We start from the raw sequence: 20199 nt of genomic DNA on the forward strand, positions 1-20199 counted from the left end.
ACACATTTATACAGACTTTATAAAAAAACCTAAGATTATTTAATTACAAAATTAAAACCCTAAATACACTAAAATAAATAGGAGGGACTAAATAGATAAATAGGAGAGACTGAAGCTATTTACCATTATGAAAGACAGAATAGCAATCTACTACAGATATGTTCAGAGTTGTTCTATCTGAATTTTAAAACAATTTTTGTTAACACAGTAGTGACATTAACTACCTAAACCGGTGAAAATACTGTATTATGAAGTACAAAGGAGACCAAAATGCTAATTTCTTGATCTTCCACAGATAAGCAACAAATTAAGATACATAAAATGGAATCTAGTTCTTATTTTGCTAGAATAAGAAGCATGGGATAAATCACCAGTAGGCATGTCTGCGCTGTGCAAGGGAGTGTGATGCAGAGACATTCACCAAGTTCCAGAATAAACAACACAGCTGCATTCACGTGCTATGGCAGTATTCCTGAACTAACTGACGTTCAAATGTGGATTTATGATATTGGGCATTATCTTGCACTAATGTAGCTATATGATTTCAGATCCCATATTAGGACTGTCACACTATTTCAGGAGGCTTGAGGCTAGCACAGAAATTTCTGCTTTGTGCTGCAATGTGGATTTACTCAAAAAGTCATAAGTAAAGAGTAAAAGGTAAAAAAAGATATTTTGGTACCCAGTACAATATTGTGAGTATGTTAAACTACATTATGACTGTTCTTTTATTTACTACACAAATTGAGTGCTTTTATGTCTCTTGGCCAGATTACACCATTTTAAGTGCAATGGAAAGATACTGATGCTTTTGTAACTGCTCAAAAAAATTCCAGAAAATCAATGCAGTAGATGATATAAGTAACTCTTACTTCTGTCTTCGATGTACTCATCCCAGTTAAATGTTGTCATTGTTGTATTAATAAATGTACCATTTTCACCTATAGAGCTATTAAAGTAGGAAATAACAGTTGTTTCAAAAGTAGAATTGTCTGGAGGCCACTGCAGGCATTTATTCCTCAAGTTGCCCATGAACAGCTGCAGCCCTATTAGCGCAAATACACTCAGACAAAACACAGTCAGGATCATAACATCTGAGAGCTTCTTCACCGACTGAATTAGGGCTCCCACGATAGTCTTCAAGCCTGCAAAGAGAAAAGATTTTTATTATGATATTAAACAGATACTAAACACACAAAAAAATCATGTGATTTTTCCTGACAAGATAAAGATTTCATGCAAAATGACAACTAAATGAGTTTAATATTTGATACAATAATTTTCATGAAAAGCCTTATTACTTGTGAAGATGAATGAAAAGCTGTAAGTTTATGCTTATTTTACAGTGTACAGAAATAAAAAGTAGATAATACCAAACACATTGTTTATGCCAAAACAAGTGATTTTATTATTCATGCTATATCTCAACCCTACATAGAAAAGCATCGTTTGCTTTTGCTGATGCTTCTTGCCCAAACCTTTCTTATATGAACCTTTTAAAAAGTATTCTGCATTAGTAGACCCATTATAAAGACATTATAAGTGCATACTTGAATTATATCATAATAATCTTCTTACAATATAAGAGGGGTGATGGTTTGGAGAAGAAAGACATCTTTAAAACAATACCCCATGCATGGCCCATGCTATCCTTTAGAGTTTAATTTTTTATACATGACTTAAAACTTAATTAAGTTGCTATATCAAGTGCCTGCAATAAATGATAAAATTTGCATCAGTATGAAAGCTTAACATTAACTTATATTTAAAACATGTAAAGGAAAGCTTGATGTCATAAGATGCAAATCACATAGGCTGTTTACTGCAAATATCTCATGCAAGAATTTGTTAAACTCAAAGGCTGATTTTTTTGAAAAGAAAATACAACTAATATAGGAGAAGCAAGAATCAATTTAAATAAAATTGCATGTCTTGACTCCTGCTTTTTTATTTTGTTAACAATGTGTAGCAAACAAGGCTTATGCTTTAAAAATGTGAGTACAGCCTTTGTAGAACAAAAGTCAGCCTCAGTGTTTAACCTAGCTCTCACCTGGAATGACTGATATTGTTTTCAAAGCTCGGAGAACTCTGAATGTTCTCAACGCTGAGACATTGCCCAGGTCCACAAACTCTGTCACATATCTGTAATAGGGGAGTTCACACACAAACACAATGACAGCACACAAATAACAGTTGGAGATACGAGGGGCCTAACACCTTACACCAACTACTTCTTACCTGGGATTACAGAAATAGTTTTCAAAGCTCTCAATACTCTGAAAGTTCGAAGAGCTGAAACATTGCCTAGGTTTACAAATTCTGTTACATACCTGTAGGATTAAATCACAGTTACTCAGAATTGAGGCAGATTTTATCCTATTTGCTTGGGTCTTTGATCAAGACCTCTTCACCGTTCACTGTATTTTGCCTGTGTTATACATATGCTTCTGACCATAAAATTAAATTTTTATCAAAATAAACCACAGTGACTTGATGTTTGACACCTAATTTGGTCAGTTTATAGCAGGAAGTCAAAGGGATTCCTTTAATTCTGGTATGCAGAAAGGAGACAGGCTATGAACAGTTCAGGCTGATGGCATTCACAATCCTAAAGGGCTGGCACACCATGCTGGCCTCTGCAGCACATGCTTAGTTAGAAATACTAAAATGTGTAAAAGAGGTAGAAGAAACATATTGAAACTGCAGGAAGTCCAGGCTCCAAATGTTCTGGCTGACAAAATATGAGGCAATTTTTAGTCACTAATTTCATGCTATCAGAAAGAATTTTTTATTAAAAAAAAAAAAAAAGTAGAAGACTTACGCAAATGTAATGACAGTGAAATCTAGCCAATTCCATGGGTCTCGAAGAAATGTAAAATCTTCTAAACAGAAGCCCCTTGCAAGAATTTTAATAAGGGATTCAAAGGTATAAATTCCAGTGAATGTGTATCTGAGGAAAATATGCAAGACAGAGTTTACAGAAACACACGTTATCTTTACACATTATGTTCTCTAGTTGCTTTATTCTCATTTCTTCTCTTTAAGCGGCATAAGAATTTAATGGAAGTTACAACCAACTTTAAATATCTGCAGAATTTATATCATAAGGAAGGAGGAATCAAATTATGACTAAAAGACTAAATGACAACCCACAGCTTAAGTTCAAATTCTATGTTCTATACCAATGAGATAGTTGCAAAATTGCTGGTTACTTCATTGGTGCACGTTTATGTTCAATTTGAATCCATGTTATAACAAAACACACAGATGGATTATGTTAGGATTTCAGAAGTTGCTTCCAGACTAAAAACTTCTTTCTTCAGTGTTATTTTTATGCTGAAATGTTGCTTAGTACCATGTGCTGGCAATGTGCCAACCATCATCAGTTCCCCATTGACTTTGTTACAGAGTAGGTGTATCCAGTACTCCACCTTCAGCAAGACAGGCATGGTACTGGAATGAAACAAATACTTTCAGATGCAAAATCCTGTGCAAGAACAACCAAAAGTATTTACAAATGCCAACAAAATTCAGCTACTCATTTTGACTAAAAAATGAGATTGAAATGTAAAAAGTAAAAATGTTTAATTCTGGCATTCTGAGTAATTTCAATTTTCTATCTCCAAATGATGTCATCCTGAAATTTAGTTTCATTTATATCTTTAATGGAAAAGAATTCAAATTAAACTGCTGAAAAGGCTTGAACTGATTTTCAGTATTGAGCCAAACTGAAACTAATTTTCCAATGTGAATTTTTTCGGTTCAATTACTAAAAAATTTCTTTCCTGCACAACTTTACTCAACAGATGAGAAGGACTTCTGTTGTATATCTAAATGGCACAATGTAATGACATGAATAAATATTCAAACTAGCTATCTTTACTCATAAATATTTACTATATGCTAGACATCCTGAATACATGTATGTTCATATTGAATTCAAAATGAGAATGCCTCTACTGACTTTAATAGCTCTATGATTTCACTTTTGATTACTGAAGATTAAACAGGTACGTATCATCCAAAGCATTTAGGAATGAAGAAGAAGCAGAAGCATAAAATGCTATTGCAAAAATGAAACACCATGAAGAGCAGTGTTTCATGCTGTAGTCTACAGCCTTGGAACTATCACAAAATATGCAACAATTGTATATCGGCACCAAGTAGTTGACATCATATCGGAACTTTTTTTCTTCCTATGGTAAGATTAGCCAATCACTTAAACACATTTTTAATAGCTTATTTTTCATACAAGCTTTCCATTGCTAGATTGTCTTTGGTAAAGGAAAGCTGTGCTATGGTGAACACAGCCATCCATCAGATGATCCCTTTATCTGTAACGGTTATTGCAACAGAGATGGAATAGTGTATTTCCCTGCATTCTTGCACAGATGTAACATTGAATGCAGTGGAAAATATTTATAATCCACTTTTTTGCATGATCATAAGACTAGCTTCTCTTCTTACATTCCCCATCTAGTACTGCAAACAGAGGATGGATATTGAACAACTTGGTAAAATATATGTATTTAATATTACACAGAAGAAGCTAGCATGAGAATACCTGTTGAAAGGATATGCCAATAAGGTGGCTGCTGCCAGTCCATGCCATCCTAATATAAAATAATTTACAGCAGTTTATTTCAGATTACTGAATATTATTCAAAGAAAATCCATTTAACTTACTCTACATTCTTTGTCCAGTCTGGAGGGTTACTCATGGTCATAAATACACAGTTGGTCAAAATAGTGCACATTATAAGCATGCTGAATAATGTAGGTTAAGAGTTAAGGAATGTAAGCCAGAAAATCTCATAAAAAGAGTATCAAATAACATGCTGCTTTGGCAGATTTCCACTATTAGAAGCTATTTATCCCTCCACTGCTCTCTTAACACTCAGGGAAAAGCCCTGAATATGTTAAAGCTTCCACAGGCACTGCTTTATAGCTAAAAGAGAACAATCACATACTAAAATTTAGAAAATCTGAAAGATATAAAAAAACCCTCAACGCCTAATTTTAAGAAGGCCTTAGATGCTTTTTTCTTTTCACATAAAAATGTGAAAGTTTGAAGTACTAGCTTCTAATTTAGTGGAATAACACAAAAAGCATTTGTTTTGGATGATCTAGACAAATCTGATCTACTTCATGCATACAAAACAGTGAAAAATAAGTTTTCTTCAATTTTCTTCTCTTTCACCATAGAATTTGGCATGTACCAAAATTTTTGCTTATCATTATAATACATATACTGAAAGCTAGTTATCACACAGTAGGAGAGAGCATAGGGAAATTTTAGGGAGAAAAGTATTTTATTACTGTTTGCTTTATGTATGGCTTTTGTAATATAAAAGTTGGTGAAGGGGAAGGCACATGATATTCTCAAAAAAAGAAACCTAAAAGAATTCCAGAACAGGTCCAAGTTGTAAATAATTTCATTGATTTTAACAGAACTGCTCTGGATCTACAACCTTTCACTCTCAGGACTCATTACTTTCTTCTTAGAAATGAAAATACAAACACCAAAATGAAAACCACACAGATGATGCACAAAATGTCCACATGATGGCACCATCATCTAAAACTAGAAAGAAGACAAAGCTCGACTTTGAGAAGCGCTTTAGCTTCTGTTAACTAAAATGCAGGTTCACACGATACTCCTAAATAGAAATCTGAGTATAATGGGGTGGGAAGGACTGTGAGGTTCCCCTCATGAAGTTTTATTTGCATGTCTACATTAATGAAAAAAACTTCAAGCGACAGTAAATACCTCTGCTTTCTCAACTGTCAAACAACTGTGGCATTACATTCAACAATTCTTTGGGTTTTCTGCTCAGTAAATAAATTTCAAATCCTTTACTCAGAATCTAGCTTCTCACTATGTAATACATATATGAACGGAGCAGAAGAGAAAGGAAGGTATTTTAAAAAACATAAAAAATAACATGTTATAAGAGTGTTTCACAAGCCTGTGTTTTACACAGGCTTTCAAAATCTTTTTTAATGAAATGTCCTCTAAGAGTTGCAGATCCTCACTATTCTTTCACCAGTGGAGAAATAACTAGAATATACCTTCCCATAATTTTAAACAATGTTTTTTAACATTCTGACTTTGGTGACTCTAGCTCTTCACCACCATCTCAGTCCCATGATCTTCCATTATTCCATGTAATTGAATAATGCTCTATAACATGCTAAGGAGTGTCATATAATTGACAAATAATTATTTGTAGTGACACCTGTAGCAAGCAAATGCACAACAGGGTATGTAGTGTCGTGATTGATTCTGAAGTCATTTGTAGGCTAGCCATTGATAACAACATCCAACAAATAACAACCATTGTAATTATCAGACTTCCATTATACCAAGATTGAAAAAAATCGTTTCAAGATTTATTCACCATGATCCCTATATGTGACTGCTACACACAAAACTACTTTCAATGTGCTTATGTTAGGCTCTTGTAAAATGTAGGTGTGCAAATATTTGCATTTGTTCCTTAAGTAAGCAGACTTGCTGAAGTTAATGCCCTCATTGGTCATATCAGCATTTGGGATCAGACCAGTGGGATACCTACTATAGTCAGCTATCAAAACACTGAAAAAGACAAAATAATAGTTAAGTCATTATGATCATTTGGCTTTGCAAACCTCCATCTGCAATGTGGAAAACTCACGACCTACTTGAAGACTGAAACTAAAACATCTACAGGATTATGAGTGCATAATGCGATAATGATCAAGAAATAAAACAAGAAACCTAAGTTGTTTTATCAACCTATCCTTCTGCAATTGTTATCTGAATCAGAAAATGAAAAGCAATAATGAAACCATATTTTCACTAAATATTCATGCAAGCACAAACCTGGGATCAAAGATTTGATTTTTAACACAAAGTGTCAGTGAAGAACTGGAAGTATTTTGAGCAAGATATCTGCAGTTTACGAAAAATGTGGAGGGGGGGGGAAGATGAAAAAAGATGTGATGGTTATAGGAAAAACAAGAGGGAAGGGAAAAAATAGGTGGGGGAAGAAAAAAGACACAGGAAGAAATTGTAATGGACGATGACTGGTTGTCTGGCTTCTGATATTACTATATTAAGATCCAGTAATGAACACAAATGTAAAAAGGGAATACAAAAAAGAACTGAAGACAGAAATAGTAGAGAGAAGAGGGACAAAGCACTATAGATCATATTGATCCTGGGACATGTGCCAGGGAATGATTTAAATACTAAGTAACATCTCAGTCACTAGAGTTTTAGTCTAACCACTTGAAAAGGATATGAATGTACCAAAATCTTAATAGCTATTTTTCTAAGAGGATTGAAAGGAGTTAACATGTACAGGGCAGAGGTGGCACTGAATCGGAATATTGCCTTCCCTTTATTCAATACTATAAAGGTCTGGAAAAAGAAACACAGAATGAAAAATAGCATTTAAAAGATAACAAGTTACAAACAAGTTCAAACCCAGAATCATTTTAATTTCATCATTGATCATATTTGGTCAAACTCTTCTTCCATTTACACCTCCCCCAGAATCACAATCCCCTCGTCCAGTTCACATATAGTAGATTCCAGCCAAACAACTATAATTGCAAGAAAACATTTGAATAAGTTCATTTAGAAATCATAAGTAATCCTGATATTGCTAGTTAGAAAGCAAAGACAGGTACATAAGGTACAAATGTACATAACATTTGAAAAATTATTATACTTTTTGTACCTTATAATATATACACTGAAGTACGTAACTTTAAAAAAGAGCCATTAAAACTTCAACATTCCCTGAATGAAATAACCAGCATTAATTATCACATCAAAGTACTAAGACAACAGTACTACAGTGATCTAAATTTCAAGAGTGATCTTCATGAAAATAAGGAAATTGAGTGTTCAATAATCAGTTTTTCAACGTGACACTAATGTACTGAATGGTTTTTGCTGTACTCTAAGAAGAGTAACATATTGCTTTTCTTTTCAACTATTTCTTGTGAGTTTCATACCTGCAATTCTATTTTTCTTATGTCATGCTTTACTTTTACTTAATACAGACTTCAATAATCCATGTATTTTCACTGTCTCTCCACAGTTTCAGCAATGTCATGCATACTACCAACATTTAAAAAAAAGCATTTATAAATGTAAAAGTTTTCTTAAAACCTGGGAAATAAAGAAGAATAAAGCCTTTATTTAACATGCAGTCAGTTTTTAAATTATTTATATTTCCATGCTTTTGAGGAAATTCCTATCTATTTCTATCATCTCTTCTTTCTACACATGGGTGAAAGTTCATGCTCATTGAAGGATCTAGCTAGCATTGTGGCAGCCCTAAAAAGCCCAAAGGGAACATAAGCCATGCAAACCTGGAGCACAGCCAGTTAGCCATGATCTGCCTCAGCTGGAATCAGAGGGCAGCATTTATAAAGATTATGCTCTACTTTCTGAGCAGGTGCACCAAATACAGCAGCTGAAATCCTGAAAACACAGTGTTTCCCTCTGCCTGAAATCATAAATTTCAGTGCTTCCAAACCAAACTTATTTGCGTTCTCAGATGCCCATTGATTCTCAAGCCATACTTTGGTCCTTTATTGTAGAGGAGAAAGGATTGTACTCTTTGCTACCATTGCTTTTCAACTCTGTCACTATTCTTCCTGGAGTTCAAGAAAATATGCCGTCAAATCAGAGTTTTTCATCTGTTTTCTGTTCCCTTTACTCTGACAAAACCTCTGATGAAACATCATTTGTGAGATGCTGACTCATCAAGACATATTAAAAAATCAAATTGGAGCCTGACGTAAACAAGGATGTTCAAAGATATGCAAAGAACACCAAGAAAAATAATAGGAGAAATTATGATTGCAATGCACGTATAGTTTGGAGTCTTACACCTCCTACTAGAAACCACTATGCTTTTGGAAAAGATCAAGACAACTGCTATGCATTTCTCAATCAGGAACAAGCAATTCAGCAGGATTTTACTTCACGTCCACACTTAATTGCAGAATTACTTTTCTAGTTTCCAAAGCATGATAATAAGTGTGCTAACTTTAGGATTTCCAGCACTGGATTTAGATTTTTACTACTGCAGAATGGGAAAAGAAGGAAGAAAAGGGATCAGCACTTTGACCCAAATTCCATTTGTCTTACTTCCAGATTTCAACAGGGTAAATCACTTAAGTGAGCAGAACACTATATTTAATTGAAAACGTTGTTTTCAAATTTAACTCACAATTCTCCATAGCATGAATTGATTTTTAGAAATTCTGCAATGAAAATTTAAGGTACAGCTGATTTTTGTAAAGCTGCTCCATCTGTTTAGTTTATTACGGTATGCCCATATTGTTATTGTTTCAATATATTAGTGATGAGGCATACCCCTAATTCCTGCAGTAAATATCTGAATTTGTTTTTTTTTAACGCAGTTCAAGTTTGACCCCTAAAAATTCTTGGGGGTTTTCTTCCTTTTTCTTTCATGTTTGGTTTTTTTTTTTAAATTCATTTGTTTTTATTCACTAGTTAATTTCCACAGGAAAGAAAGGAAAGAACAAGAAAAAAATTATGAAAACAGAAAAATAAAAAAAAATATTGGTAATTTCTTCTTTACTGGTAGAATAATGATGGTGCAATACATATGATGCCAAAATCTGTAGGACTGGAATTCTGGAGGAAACCCAAAGCCATCTGGTCAAAAGTCTAAAGTTCAGCACTTCTGTGCTTGGCCACAACAGTTGTTGTTGTTACTTTAAGCAAAAAGGAAATATATGGTTGTATTTTTTTTTAAATTAACATATCTATAAAATATTTTTAAAATTGCGTAACATTCTGTCAACACTCCAGGAGGAATTCCTACCTCCTCTTTATTTATGTCCCTCTTTTAAACACCTCTCTTTGATAACAATCATAGAACAATATAAATCTGGATATGAAGAAATTTTCACCCAGACTATCTATATAAGTCAGATATACAATGCCTCTGTAGAGTACAAAATGGAAGAGGATGATCTTCAGCATATCCTGGAAATTACCTTTACATACTTCCCTATCCTTCCCAGCAACAAGAGAATGCATCCTAGGCTTTCCATGTGACAGTAAGGAAAGCTAGTGAGAAGGTGTCTAGCTACTTTTGAGGTGGGTTTCATAGTGAAGATCTGTTCCTTTCACATCTATAATACAGCAATTAATAAAATAATGATTCTAAAGATAACCCTTGTGCTATTTCTTCAATTCTCCTGTGTGTAAAACACTGAAAGTTACAAATTTTAGTAAAATGCCAGGTATATTAAAATAAACCTAAATGCATCTCTACCAACAGATGAGGTCCCACAAACTTTCATTACTAACTTCTGTTCTTACAATTGAGATTTCTGCCAATGAAATCAGCTGCTGGGGGAATGTATTATATATAAAGACCAGGTCCAAAATACTGGAAATACTATGTCTGTGAGAGGGGTCCTTGTATTTTAATCTTCTTGAAGTCCGATAGAAATATACAACACACTCACTTTTTTATTGATATAATATGGGTCCAGGTCTTCCAAGGGCTCAGACACCATTCCTGGAGGTATGTCACCGTAAATAAACGGCAGTGTCTTTCCTGCCTCCAAGTCGCTATTTGGCTTTGGGCCATCTTCATCATCATCATCTTTGCGTTCTTGTTTGGATTTTTTAGCTTTTTCTTCATTGACACGCTGCTCAATAGCTGCAAGTGATTCTCTTGTGAAATAGCGGAAGCTGTCAGGTCCTGGTGGTACCAGCACTGATTGTGCCATCTTTTCATCCTGTACCTCTTAATTACTGTTTAGCCTCTCTCATAAAAAAGTGCTAAAAATATAAAAAACACAGAAAAAATTTACAGCAACACATATAGCTACAAACAATGTAAAGGAATATACCTTCATAGAATATTCTGTGGGAAATCTTGTTAAATTTGGTAATTATCATCCAGAGGAGGCTGCTGTGAAAGGGATTTTTTCATTTGTTTTTATTTCAAGACAAACCATTTTCCTTTGCAGCTGGCCTCTTAGAGTTGTCTTGAAGGTATCAATTCTTAAAACATTTAGTTTAGAATTAACTTAGTGCTTGTGACAACAGATTGCCAATTCTATAGACTGTATTAAAAAATGTCACATACAATACAATAACATCTTCTTGCCTTTATCAAGGGTAATGCTATCCGTTCCAGTGAATAAAGTAGGAGATATTTTCCACCACATTCAGTGTGAGGAATCAACAGTTCTGAAGTGTTTCTTGTTTGGTGCTGAGGAGTGACACTCCAGACAATTCACCTCCTTATTATCCTGAAAGCTGCACCTTGGACCAACCCTCCCTCTAGCTATAAGGACCAGAAATGACTCCTAGAATCCATTACTGCCATGTAAGGCCAGAGGGATCATTTGAAAGCAATGTGAGATGCTCCTTCTCTTTGGGTACAAATATGCTGCCTTTGCAGAGCTGCCAGCTCAGGAAACAAGATTCAGGCATAAGCACCTGTATTCAGATCCCCTGCCTGGCAACACACTGTGCACTGGAAGAATTGCTGAATTAAAGAAAAATGATCTTTCATCATTACATACTGCACTTAGATCTTTTATGTCTGATACCATAACAATTGGTTGGGGTTTTTTTTCACAATTTTCACTGACAAGACCAGAACCATCTCTTGTCTCCAGACAGTTCAGTTAAAAAGAACAAGTGGAAAATATTCCCAATGCAAATAATTTGATCTGAAACCATAAATGGGATCTCTGCCATAGCCTTCAAGAATTTTTCTCAAGAGTCCTTCTCCTGAGTAAGCACATTAAAAATATAGCAAATGCAATAAAAAAGTAACAAGTTCTGAGTAAGACAATATACCAATCAAATTAAAATGATACAATAGTTAGAATACAATCAGCATGATTCTATTTTACTGTCTCGCTAAATACACATACTCCAGCACAGCTGCAACAAATTCATATTTTTGAAGCCTGCTAAATAAACTGCAACACGATGCTTTCTCCTCCTTTTCAACCATATGCACATAGCCATTTACACCTACACAGACATCCACACACACCCCAACTCCTGCAGGTCTCCCTATGAGCGTGCTCTTCCATTGCAGGCAAATGAACCTAGTGCATTCTGTCATGGACGGTCTGTAGCAAACTGCTGCTGGAAGCTGCACTGACTAGTAGCAGCAGAAGGGTTAATTAGGAAAATGAAAGTAGTCCTGCAGCAGAATCCTGTTAGATTTTATTGTTAATTGGGGGGGGGGGGGGGGGGGGGGGCATAATCCTGTTTTAATACCGCAGGAAAAAATTAAAAATTCATTACCAGTGAAGAATCTTGCACTTATGTGGGTTTGGAATGGCACCAAGGAAGACTGCAGCTAAAATTCCATCATGTCTTTTCCTTTTTCTTTTTCTCTCTCTTTTTTTTTTTTTTTTTTTTTTTTTAAATTCTCCTTCTACAGACCACACCTAACTTCCTGCTGAAGGATCCTGGTTATTGAAGTAAAATCTGGCATTTCCTGTGCGAGCCTACTGAGTGCTATAACTCTTATTGCCACTAGATGGTACTGATATACATCCATAAATTCTCGTCAGAAATGGTAAAGCATTTTTGCATGCTCGAACACTTGCTTAAACTGAGACTCTGGGACTAAAATACATGATTTTATATAACCAGCCAGGTCTCAGGATTCTCAAAAATTCTTTTGAATATATAGCAGCTACTGCTGATGAGACCATAGCTGTTAAAACTGTGAAGGTGACACAGAAAGAAAGTAGGAGGGATAGCAAAGTAAGAGAAATAGAAAAATGGAGGTTGCACAAGCAGTGTACAACCAAAGCAGTTGCTGAGACTGAATTATCGGCAGTCTGGATTATTTTAAACTATAGCTTGTATCAGTTTTCTAAAATAAATTTATACAATATATTTGATATGTATTCTTTCTAAATCTGTGAAAGCCAGCAATGAGGGAAGGATGGCAGTTTTGAGTGTTCACTGCAGTGGTGAATTCCTGTACAGAAATCACCCACTGTAGCAGGGAGCAAGACTAGATGATCAGGAGCACTGCAAGCCCCGCCAATGTGGCAAATCAATAAGACATCACCTTTGGACACCACTCCACCTAAACGGCACCCTACTTCTTTTCACTCTCCTGCTTTCTTTGTATTCTCTATGCTTACTGATTTTCATACTTTTTCTCCCACTGCACTAATAAAACTTTTTTAGCCTCTGTCTTTCCCCACCATCAACCTTCTGCCCTTCCCTCCTCCTCTCACACATACCCAAATCTCTTTCAAACTTTCCAAGCAACACATTCCTGTAGCTATAGATTCAGACCATCAGGCAGTCATTTACTTCTGTCCCTCTGCCATGTCCTTTCCTTCAGCTGTGAAGAGGACTAAAGGAGCTGTGGAAGGTAATAAAAAAACAAGGGTGACTCTAAAGTGAGAAAGGTTGGAGAAAGAAAGAATACAGCAGCTGAAGAAACACCACTGTGGCTTTGAAAAAAAGACAATTAAGAGAGGGACAAATACTGATAATTTGGTTCTTTGGTAATTGTGAGAGAACGAACAGTTTGACTGGATCAAAATAGTGGTTTCAAAATTTTCAGCAACTAAGAAAAAATGTGTTGAATGAGAAATATAATTTATCTACATCAGAAGTATTGATTTGCTTTTGAATAATTTAAACATTATGCAATATTTTAAAATAACGTTAAAAGCCTTTTTAGAAAAGTCTTTTATTTGATAGGGTTTTCTAATTTCACAAATGATTCAATGAAATCAATAGAAATTTTGCAAACAATTCCATGTAACCAATTTTTTTTTGTTAAAAAGCTTTGGATGAAAACTTCTGGCTGGCTCTAATTAAGACTGTGGCTTACTTGGAGCTGCTCTGCAGTCTCAAAATAAGAGGATTATGAGACAGCACAGATTCACAAAAGGAGTAAAGGAGCTTCTAACTACAAAAGCATTTTGTTTATTTATATGTGTGGATATGTCCGTATGTGTTTATGCAGCTGCTTATTAAAGTTACAGTAAACCAAGTACCGGAAAAGCTGGGCTAATTCACACAATATGGAAAAGGAGCTTCATTCTGCTGTTAATGGTATATTAAGTTAAAGTGTCTGATTATTTGTTTCTTATTGTATGGGCCTGAAATTACCTGAGATCTCAATTTGATTTCCACCAGTGCTATACAACCTACATGCATAGCATTAGGAAGGACAGTGAAAAGTAAAGATGAAAAGGAAATAGCCAATGGGACATTGTATCCCATTGCCTTAGATGCTTGGGTCTACAGTCTTACTAGGCTGTAAGGTGAAAAGAACAAGTGTTTTAGAGAGACAGAATAGGCAGGAAATGCAATATGATCTTTGCAATCTAAAAGAGAAATATATATACTTCTAAAGAGGAGACCACAGTAGTACATCAGGAGAAGCTAGTAACAATCCTTAAAATAGATCAAAATAATTAGATACTACATAGCTATAGTAAATGTAATAGATAAAATTAGTAGAGACAGGAAGAGAAAATGATCAAATCAGATAGTAAATATCAATCAAAACCCAATTCAACATAATCTACATTTAAAAACTATTGTTCAAACATGGTCAAAATTTACCTAAAATATAAACATGGAATAAGAATTCTGGTAATAGGTAAATTCTCACTGCTGTCTAGCTTCCTACCTACAGCCATGGGTATATTTTATGAATAATTTTATCACCAGTGGTATCCACTTCCCCAGTACTGTGGCACATCTGAACGCTTCAAGCGGACTTTGTCTTTTAATCATTTGGCAAAACACTCATGGCCCATATAAAGGGTAGAGTTGAAGAAGTGTTCAGTGTCATATGTAAAGAAACTCTACATTAGGGTGAAGGATTTTTGACAGGACAGAGCTGAGAGAAACTTCTGAGTCTTTTCCTGCCTATCTAGAAGCCCTTCATCTACAGACAATCCTGATTAATAAAATCAGAAGGAAAACAGATTACCAGCTTCTCCTCAGAAATCTGTAAAAATTAACTGTCTTTGTTCAATGTTAAAGCTAAACATTAAAATGTACCCATGTGGCAACTTGCCATCATTCTGTGGTTCTGTGATGCTTTTACTCTCCAGCTGTGTGTTCCTGTACTATATTAGAATTGTCCCTAAGTGCATGACTTTTCATTTATAGTTCTGAATTTCATCTCATGCCAGTAACACCAGTCATCAAACTCATCTAGTCCTTTCTGTGTAGTAGCTTGCTTGTTCTGTGACAATGCCTCCCAACTTCATGATACGAGCAAATTACATTGGCATATTTCCACTTTCTTTGCTGAAACAATTAATTAAATTTTAAATAAATTCTGTCCTAAAATTATAATGATGATGAGCAACTTTGACCAAAGCGTAGGTTACTGTGGTATTTGCTATAGTTTGCAAAATGTTAGTACTACTCTAAGAATTTTAATCTTAAAAAAAATCTGAAGATTATGCTCTAAAATGAGATAGTATTTTTTGCATTTAAAAAGGTAGAAGAGGGAAAAGGGAGCTTTTTCTTCTTGTAAATAGTATACATTTAATCTTATGCACTGAATCTAAAGAAATTCCTGTCACCTCTTCCCCCCATGCTACTTAAAACACTATACTACTAAATTAATCATGGTGATCTAGATGACTGAAAAACATGTTTGCTAGCTTTGCAGATGACATGAACTGGGAGGGCTACAGGTGAACAGGAGGACAGTATTAGAATTTAAAATGTCCTGACAAATAACGAAATGGTCTCAAAATATGATGCAATTTAAGACATACAATCCTATGTTTTATATTTAGGCAAGAATAAATAACTGAAAAATTACAGGATGAGGAACACAACCTCACCAATAGGTCTGCAGGAAAAGATCTGGAGTACTTACTGCATCACAAACCAAGCATGAGTGAAAAATGCCAACCTTGCAAAAGAAAAAAAACAAAAGCAAGTACTTGGATTCATAAAGTTGTGAAACGATCTTCTACTCTTCTAGTTGGAGCAGTATGTCCAACTTGGTTACTACATTTCAAAAAATATGGGGGCCACCTAGAAAGAATTCAGATCACAGCAATAAAAACATAATTTATGAGAAAACATCTAAGGAATTGTGGGATTTATTTGCATTCTTTCTGTCTTAATTTTACATTGAAAAGATTGATGGAAGATACAATGACAATCTTTATACGTCTAGAAAGCTCTTCCAAGGAAGAGGAGGAATTTGTTTTCTTTTTATCTGGCATACAGGCAAACAGGTTGTGGGACTAAACTGCGCAAGAGGGATTTATTAGGAAAACATTTTACCAGTGAAAATAGAGAATGAACAGAGTAGACACACCACAATCATTCACGGGCTTTAAGAAAGTCTAGGCGCTGTAAAAAGAAAGACCAGTGATGAGTGTGAGATTTGTAGCAAAACTGATCAGGATGAGAATCATGAAACTTATAACAGGCCCTCACTGTTTTAGGGTCTTAATAAGCATAGGTTTCTCATGGTTTTGTGCTGCTCCATCTGTTATGTTTCTCCCCAGGCCTCAAGGGAGCAAGAGCTTATTGTTTATGTATCAGAGAGGCAGAAAAGAAGGGGGGATGATTTCAGTCACTCTTGGCTGAGAAAGTTCTTGAAGAGCCAGGGGGGTGCAGGATAGAAAAAAGTGTCATCCCATGCAGGAAAGTCCCAAGGACTTCTTTACAGAGAAAGAGACAAGAGTGCCTAAGGAAGCATTGGTGTGGAATAGGAGAGGTCTGCCCCCAGTTTCTCTTTATTTACTTCTCTCTCCTTCCAGTATTTTCCTTTTGCCCTAGCCTGACAAAGAGAAATTAAAACAATCAAGTTTGAAGAGCTATTTCATACTCCATTCTCTTACTTGCACCTTGCATCACTGCTATTCCTATACATGGGTAAGATAAATGCTGGAAAAAACCCTGTTGTGTCTCAAAGGGCTATAGCCTTTCTGGATGTGTCAGCACCCCATGGCAGTGCATGAAAGATTGTATAACATGTGATTGCCCTGTCTGAAGGTGGAAGGTTTACAGCTGGTGCAGTATTTCTGCTAAGATTTATGGTCTCACTACTCCACTGCTGAAATTAGTAGACAGCAAATAAAAATCAATTTTCCTGTGCTTGAGGTTTGTGTGTTTCATACTAGCTGCATGGTATGTTCAGTAGTCAGAGCTCTGACAGAGTTCTCTTCATACAGTATCTATGTGCTGAATTGTGAGACTTGAACAGTAGGTTTTTCTATACAACAAATTTTTCCAAACGGCTCTTAGAAGAGCTATATAAAAATACAGCTTCCTACACATTGTCCAACATTTTAAATGGATGTATAACTAGCAAGTCACCTTTGAAAATGCAGTTTCTGAAAATCTTAAGCCCATATGAGATGGTGCTTTCAGAAGGTACAGCCCCATTCTCCACCCACTGTTAACCCTGGTCATTTCCCACTGTGCTGGCTTGAGCACTTCTGCACCTCTGCATTTTAGCCAGATCAGCTCACTGGTCTGGCTGCAAACTACAAATAAGTGGCCAGATTTCAGACAGATCAGAGAGTTGATCCATCACACTACAAGAAAGAAATTGAGAAGCTTAGTATGTCCTCTCACTTTTAGAGTGCAGAGGACTAGCTATCTACAGTGCCTTCCAAATTTTAGTGCTTCTCCTAAGTGCGAAGCTCAATAGGGCTTAAGGCACCGGAGTATGAATAAACTGATCTTCAGTGCTCCAATGCTGGAGCTGAACAGAGCTCTAACAATTGTACAGTCAACAAGTATTAGCACATATCCTGTACCTGGTGTAGAACCCTGTATAGGTAGGATAAAAAAGCAAAAGGATTTATTAAAATGCCCAAACACTAGCAAATCTAGGGATCAAATTGGGTTAGCATTCAGTTACAGCAGCCTCAGGACTGCTGTTCCAAGATCAGGAGGTGACCTGGATCACCCTCTGCCTTTCAACATGGACATCATGACATCAGGACAGCATTTTATGCAAAAAGTATGGCAAGGATCATCTAATATGAAAATAGGTATACAAAGACCTCTATTGGGAAAGTTTGGGGGTTCCTTCAAATCAATTTTCTTGCTCTCTCTAAAACTTATTTCAGGGTACTGCCCACAGGGCTATGGCAAGATGTACTCCAAGGAAGTATGAAAAATAAATTGGTAAAAATCAGTTGATTGTTATCTTTACTTACTGTTAGCCAATAACTGGCAATGACTTGCATTTGGTTATAGTTACATACTCCATTTTCCTCTTTTATCAGAAATGGTCTCTGAACAATTGCTGATTTTCAATCAAATGTCAGTGAATGAACAAAAAACTATTTGTTTTTCCAGATAAGAGGCCCTTAAGTCCTTCTTTCTAGCATTAGACAATGTTTTTTTCACTTCATGAAAATACCATTCTTAACTTTTTTTGTATACAGTGAATAAGCTTTCTGCCAGACTCAGATGAGCTCCTCCACTACTCCATGAACAGAGGAAAAAACAAAGAGCAATGCACACCTGAGAAAGATTCAAAACAACAGTTCAAGTTTCTCTTTACAAAAAAAGAAATATACTGTCTCCAGAGCAAACAGCAATGTGGGAGACAAAGCAATTTGAGAAGAGCATTCATCAAATCCCTAATGAAGCTGGTTAAGTGATTAAGGCCTTTCAGCCATCTAGCTGAGGTGGTCTTTTCATCAAATCAATCTGTGCTCTGATATCCATTGTGAGAAATGTATGCCCACAAGTACATTCTTGTGTAACTTAAGTGTCAGGGTAAAGATACATCCATTTTTAGTGTGTTTGTGTGGGGAGAGTGACTGTACAATTCAAAGATGTAATGATAACAGAAGTGCCATATGTATGGGATGAGCTAGATATTTCCAGATGCCTGAATAGGAGAATGTGCTGACTACTTATGCTGTTAATAAAACATGCTGCGATTTCTTTCCTGACAAACCAGAACCCCGAGTTTAACATTCCCAGTATGGGCATTACGTAAAGATGTTTAGAATGAAATCTCCATTAATCTTAACTACAGCACAGCTACAGAAAATTCAATCATCTATAATTTATAACCTTTCGGATAAAAGACACCAGGTAGATAGGAGATTTTACTATCCCCCTAACAACTACCTAGCAATTTTAGATGAACAACATCAATCATGATTCTGAACCTACCGACAAGTGATTGTGGAAAATACTGTGCGTTTCCACTTTTATAGCCTCTCACTGTCTTCTATTGCAAACACAACCTGAAGAAAACCGTGCTTTTTCAGTTAACGCTTACGTGAGCCCAGGTCAGGCTCTGACAGCGAAGCTGGGCCAAACTCCCCTCAAGTCAAGGACAAAGGGCCGAGGACCCCTCCACTTCGGTAAAATGTGGCAACCGGCTTCCACTTCAACCCCAAACCGCTTCCACCCGCATGCTCCTTTTAACCTCGCAGGGCCAACAAGCCAGCAACACGGGCGCTGCGGAAAACGAGAGGGAAGGCAGGCCGGAGCGCAGGCCGCAGTGCCGAGCCCACCCGGGCTGCCACCTCCCCAGCCCGCCCCAGCCGCCGGACGCCTCAGGTGCGGCAGCCGATCCTCCGCCCTGGACCTCATCGCCTCCCGTTGCCACGCCGCGCTACAACAAGCGAAGACGGGCAGCCTCGCGTCGCTCGAAACGCCAACGCCGAGTGAAAAGCCTGCTGGGGAGACGGACGGGGAGCTCTTGGGTTGTGAAGGGACGCGGCTCCGCAATGGCGGCGCGGAGGGGAGGTTGCCTAGCAACCGGCCCGGCGGCTGCGGCACCCGCGCTGCGGCCTGGCAGACAGCGCAGCGCGGCGCGGCGCAGGGGGAGCGCCGCCGCCGCCCGCGGGCTGCGGAGACACCCCGTGAAAACCTGCTCCAGGCAGACTGTTTTTTCCAGAAGGAAGGCTTCCCCTGCCTGCTTCAGCAGGACCTAATCAAACGGGAGAAGCAGGGGGGCGGAAAAGAGCAGGCATTTAGCGTTGGGTAGCTAAAGGCTGGGTTACAGAGGCAGAAGTGGAAGGGGGGAGGGGGGCTGCCGTGGAGAAGGGGGGGGGGGCCTCATTCCGCGGGGCTGAGGTGAATCCGCCTTTCGGGGTCACCAGCGAGGAAGAGCTGAGGCCCTGGGCCAGCCCTCGCCCGGGCAGAAGCTGGAGCCCTGGCGAGCGAGGTCCCCTCTGTCCCACGAG

The 20199-nt window shown here is 37.0% G+C and overlaps 1 protein-coding gene across 5 annotated transcripts in view; it reads right to left on the minus strand.

The window, feature by feature from the left end:
- The window catches only part of SCN2A (sodium voltage-gated channel alpha subunit 2), a 79158-nt gene that overhangs the window by 46865 nt on the left and 12094 nt on the right, over nt 1-20199 (minus strand). For 2 of the 5 annotated variants that reach the window (XM_030019336.2, XM_030019333.1), the window contains exons 2-7: nt 10507-10825; nt 7287-7405; nt 4687-4776; nt 2822-2950; nt 2051-2142; nt 873-1145 (exon numbers count right to left, since the gene is read on the minus strand). In XM_030019336.2, the coding sequence (XP_029875196.1) occupies nt 873-1145; nt 2051-2142; nt 2822-2950; nt 4687-4776; nt 7287-7405; nt 10507-10773 (970 nt within the window). In that variant the 5' untranslated portion in view covers nt 10774-10825. Of the gene's footprint in view, nt 1-872; nt 1146-2050; nt 2143-2238; nt 2331-2821; nt 2951-4686; nt 4777-7286; nt 7406-10506; nt 10826-12316; nt 12654-20199 lie in introns of those variants that run through there. The other 3 variants (XM_030019337.1, XM_030019335.1, XM_030019334.2) reach the window with 2 other exon arrangements.

The sequence above is a fragment of the Aquila chrysaetos genome, chromosome 6 (genome assembly GCF_900496995.4).
Source record: "Aquila chrysaetos chrysaetos chromosome 6, bAquChr1.4, whole genome shotgun sequence".
Taxonomy (NCBI): Eukaryota; Metazoa; Chordata; class Aves; order Accipitriformes; family Accipitridae; genus Aquila; species Aquila chrysaetos.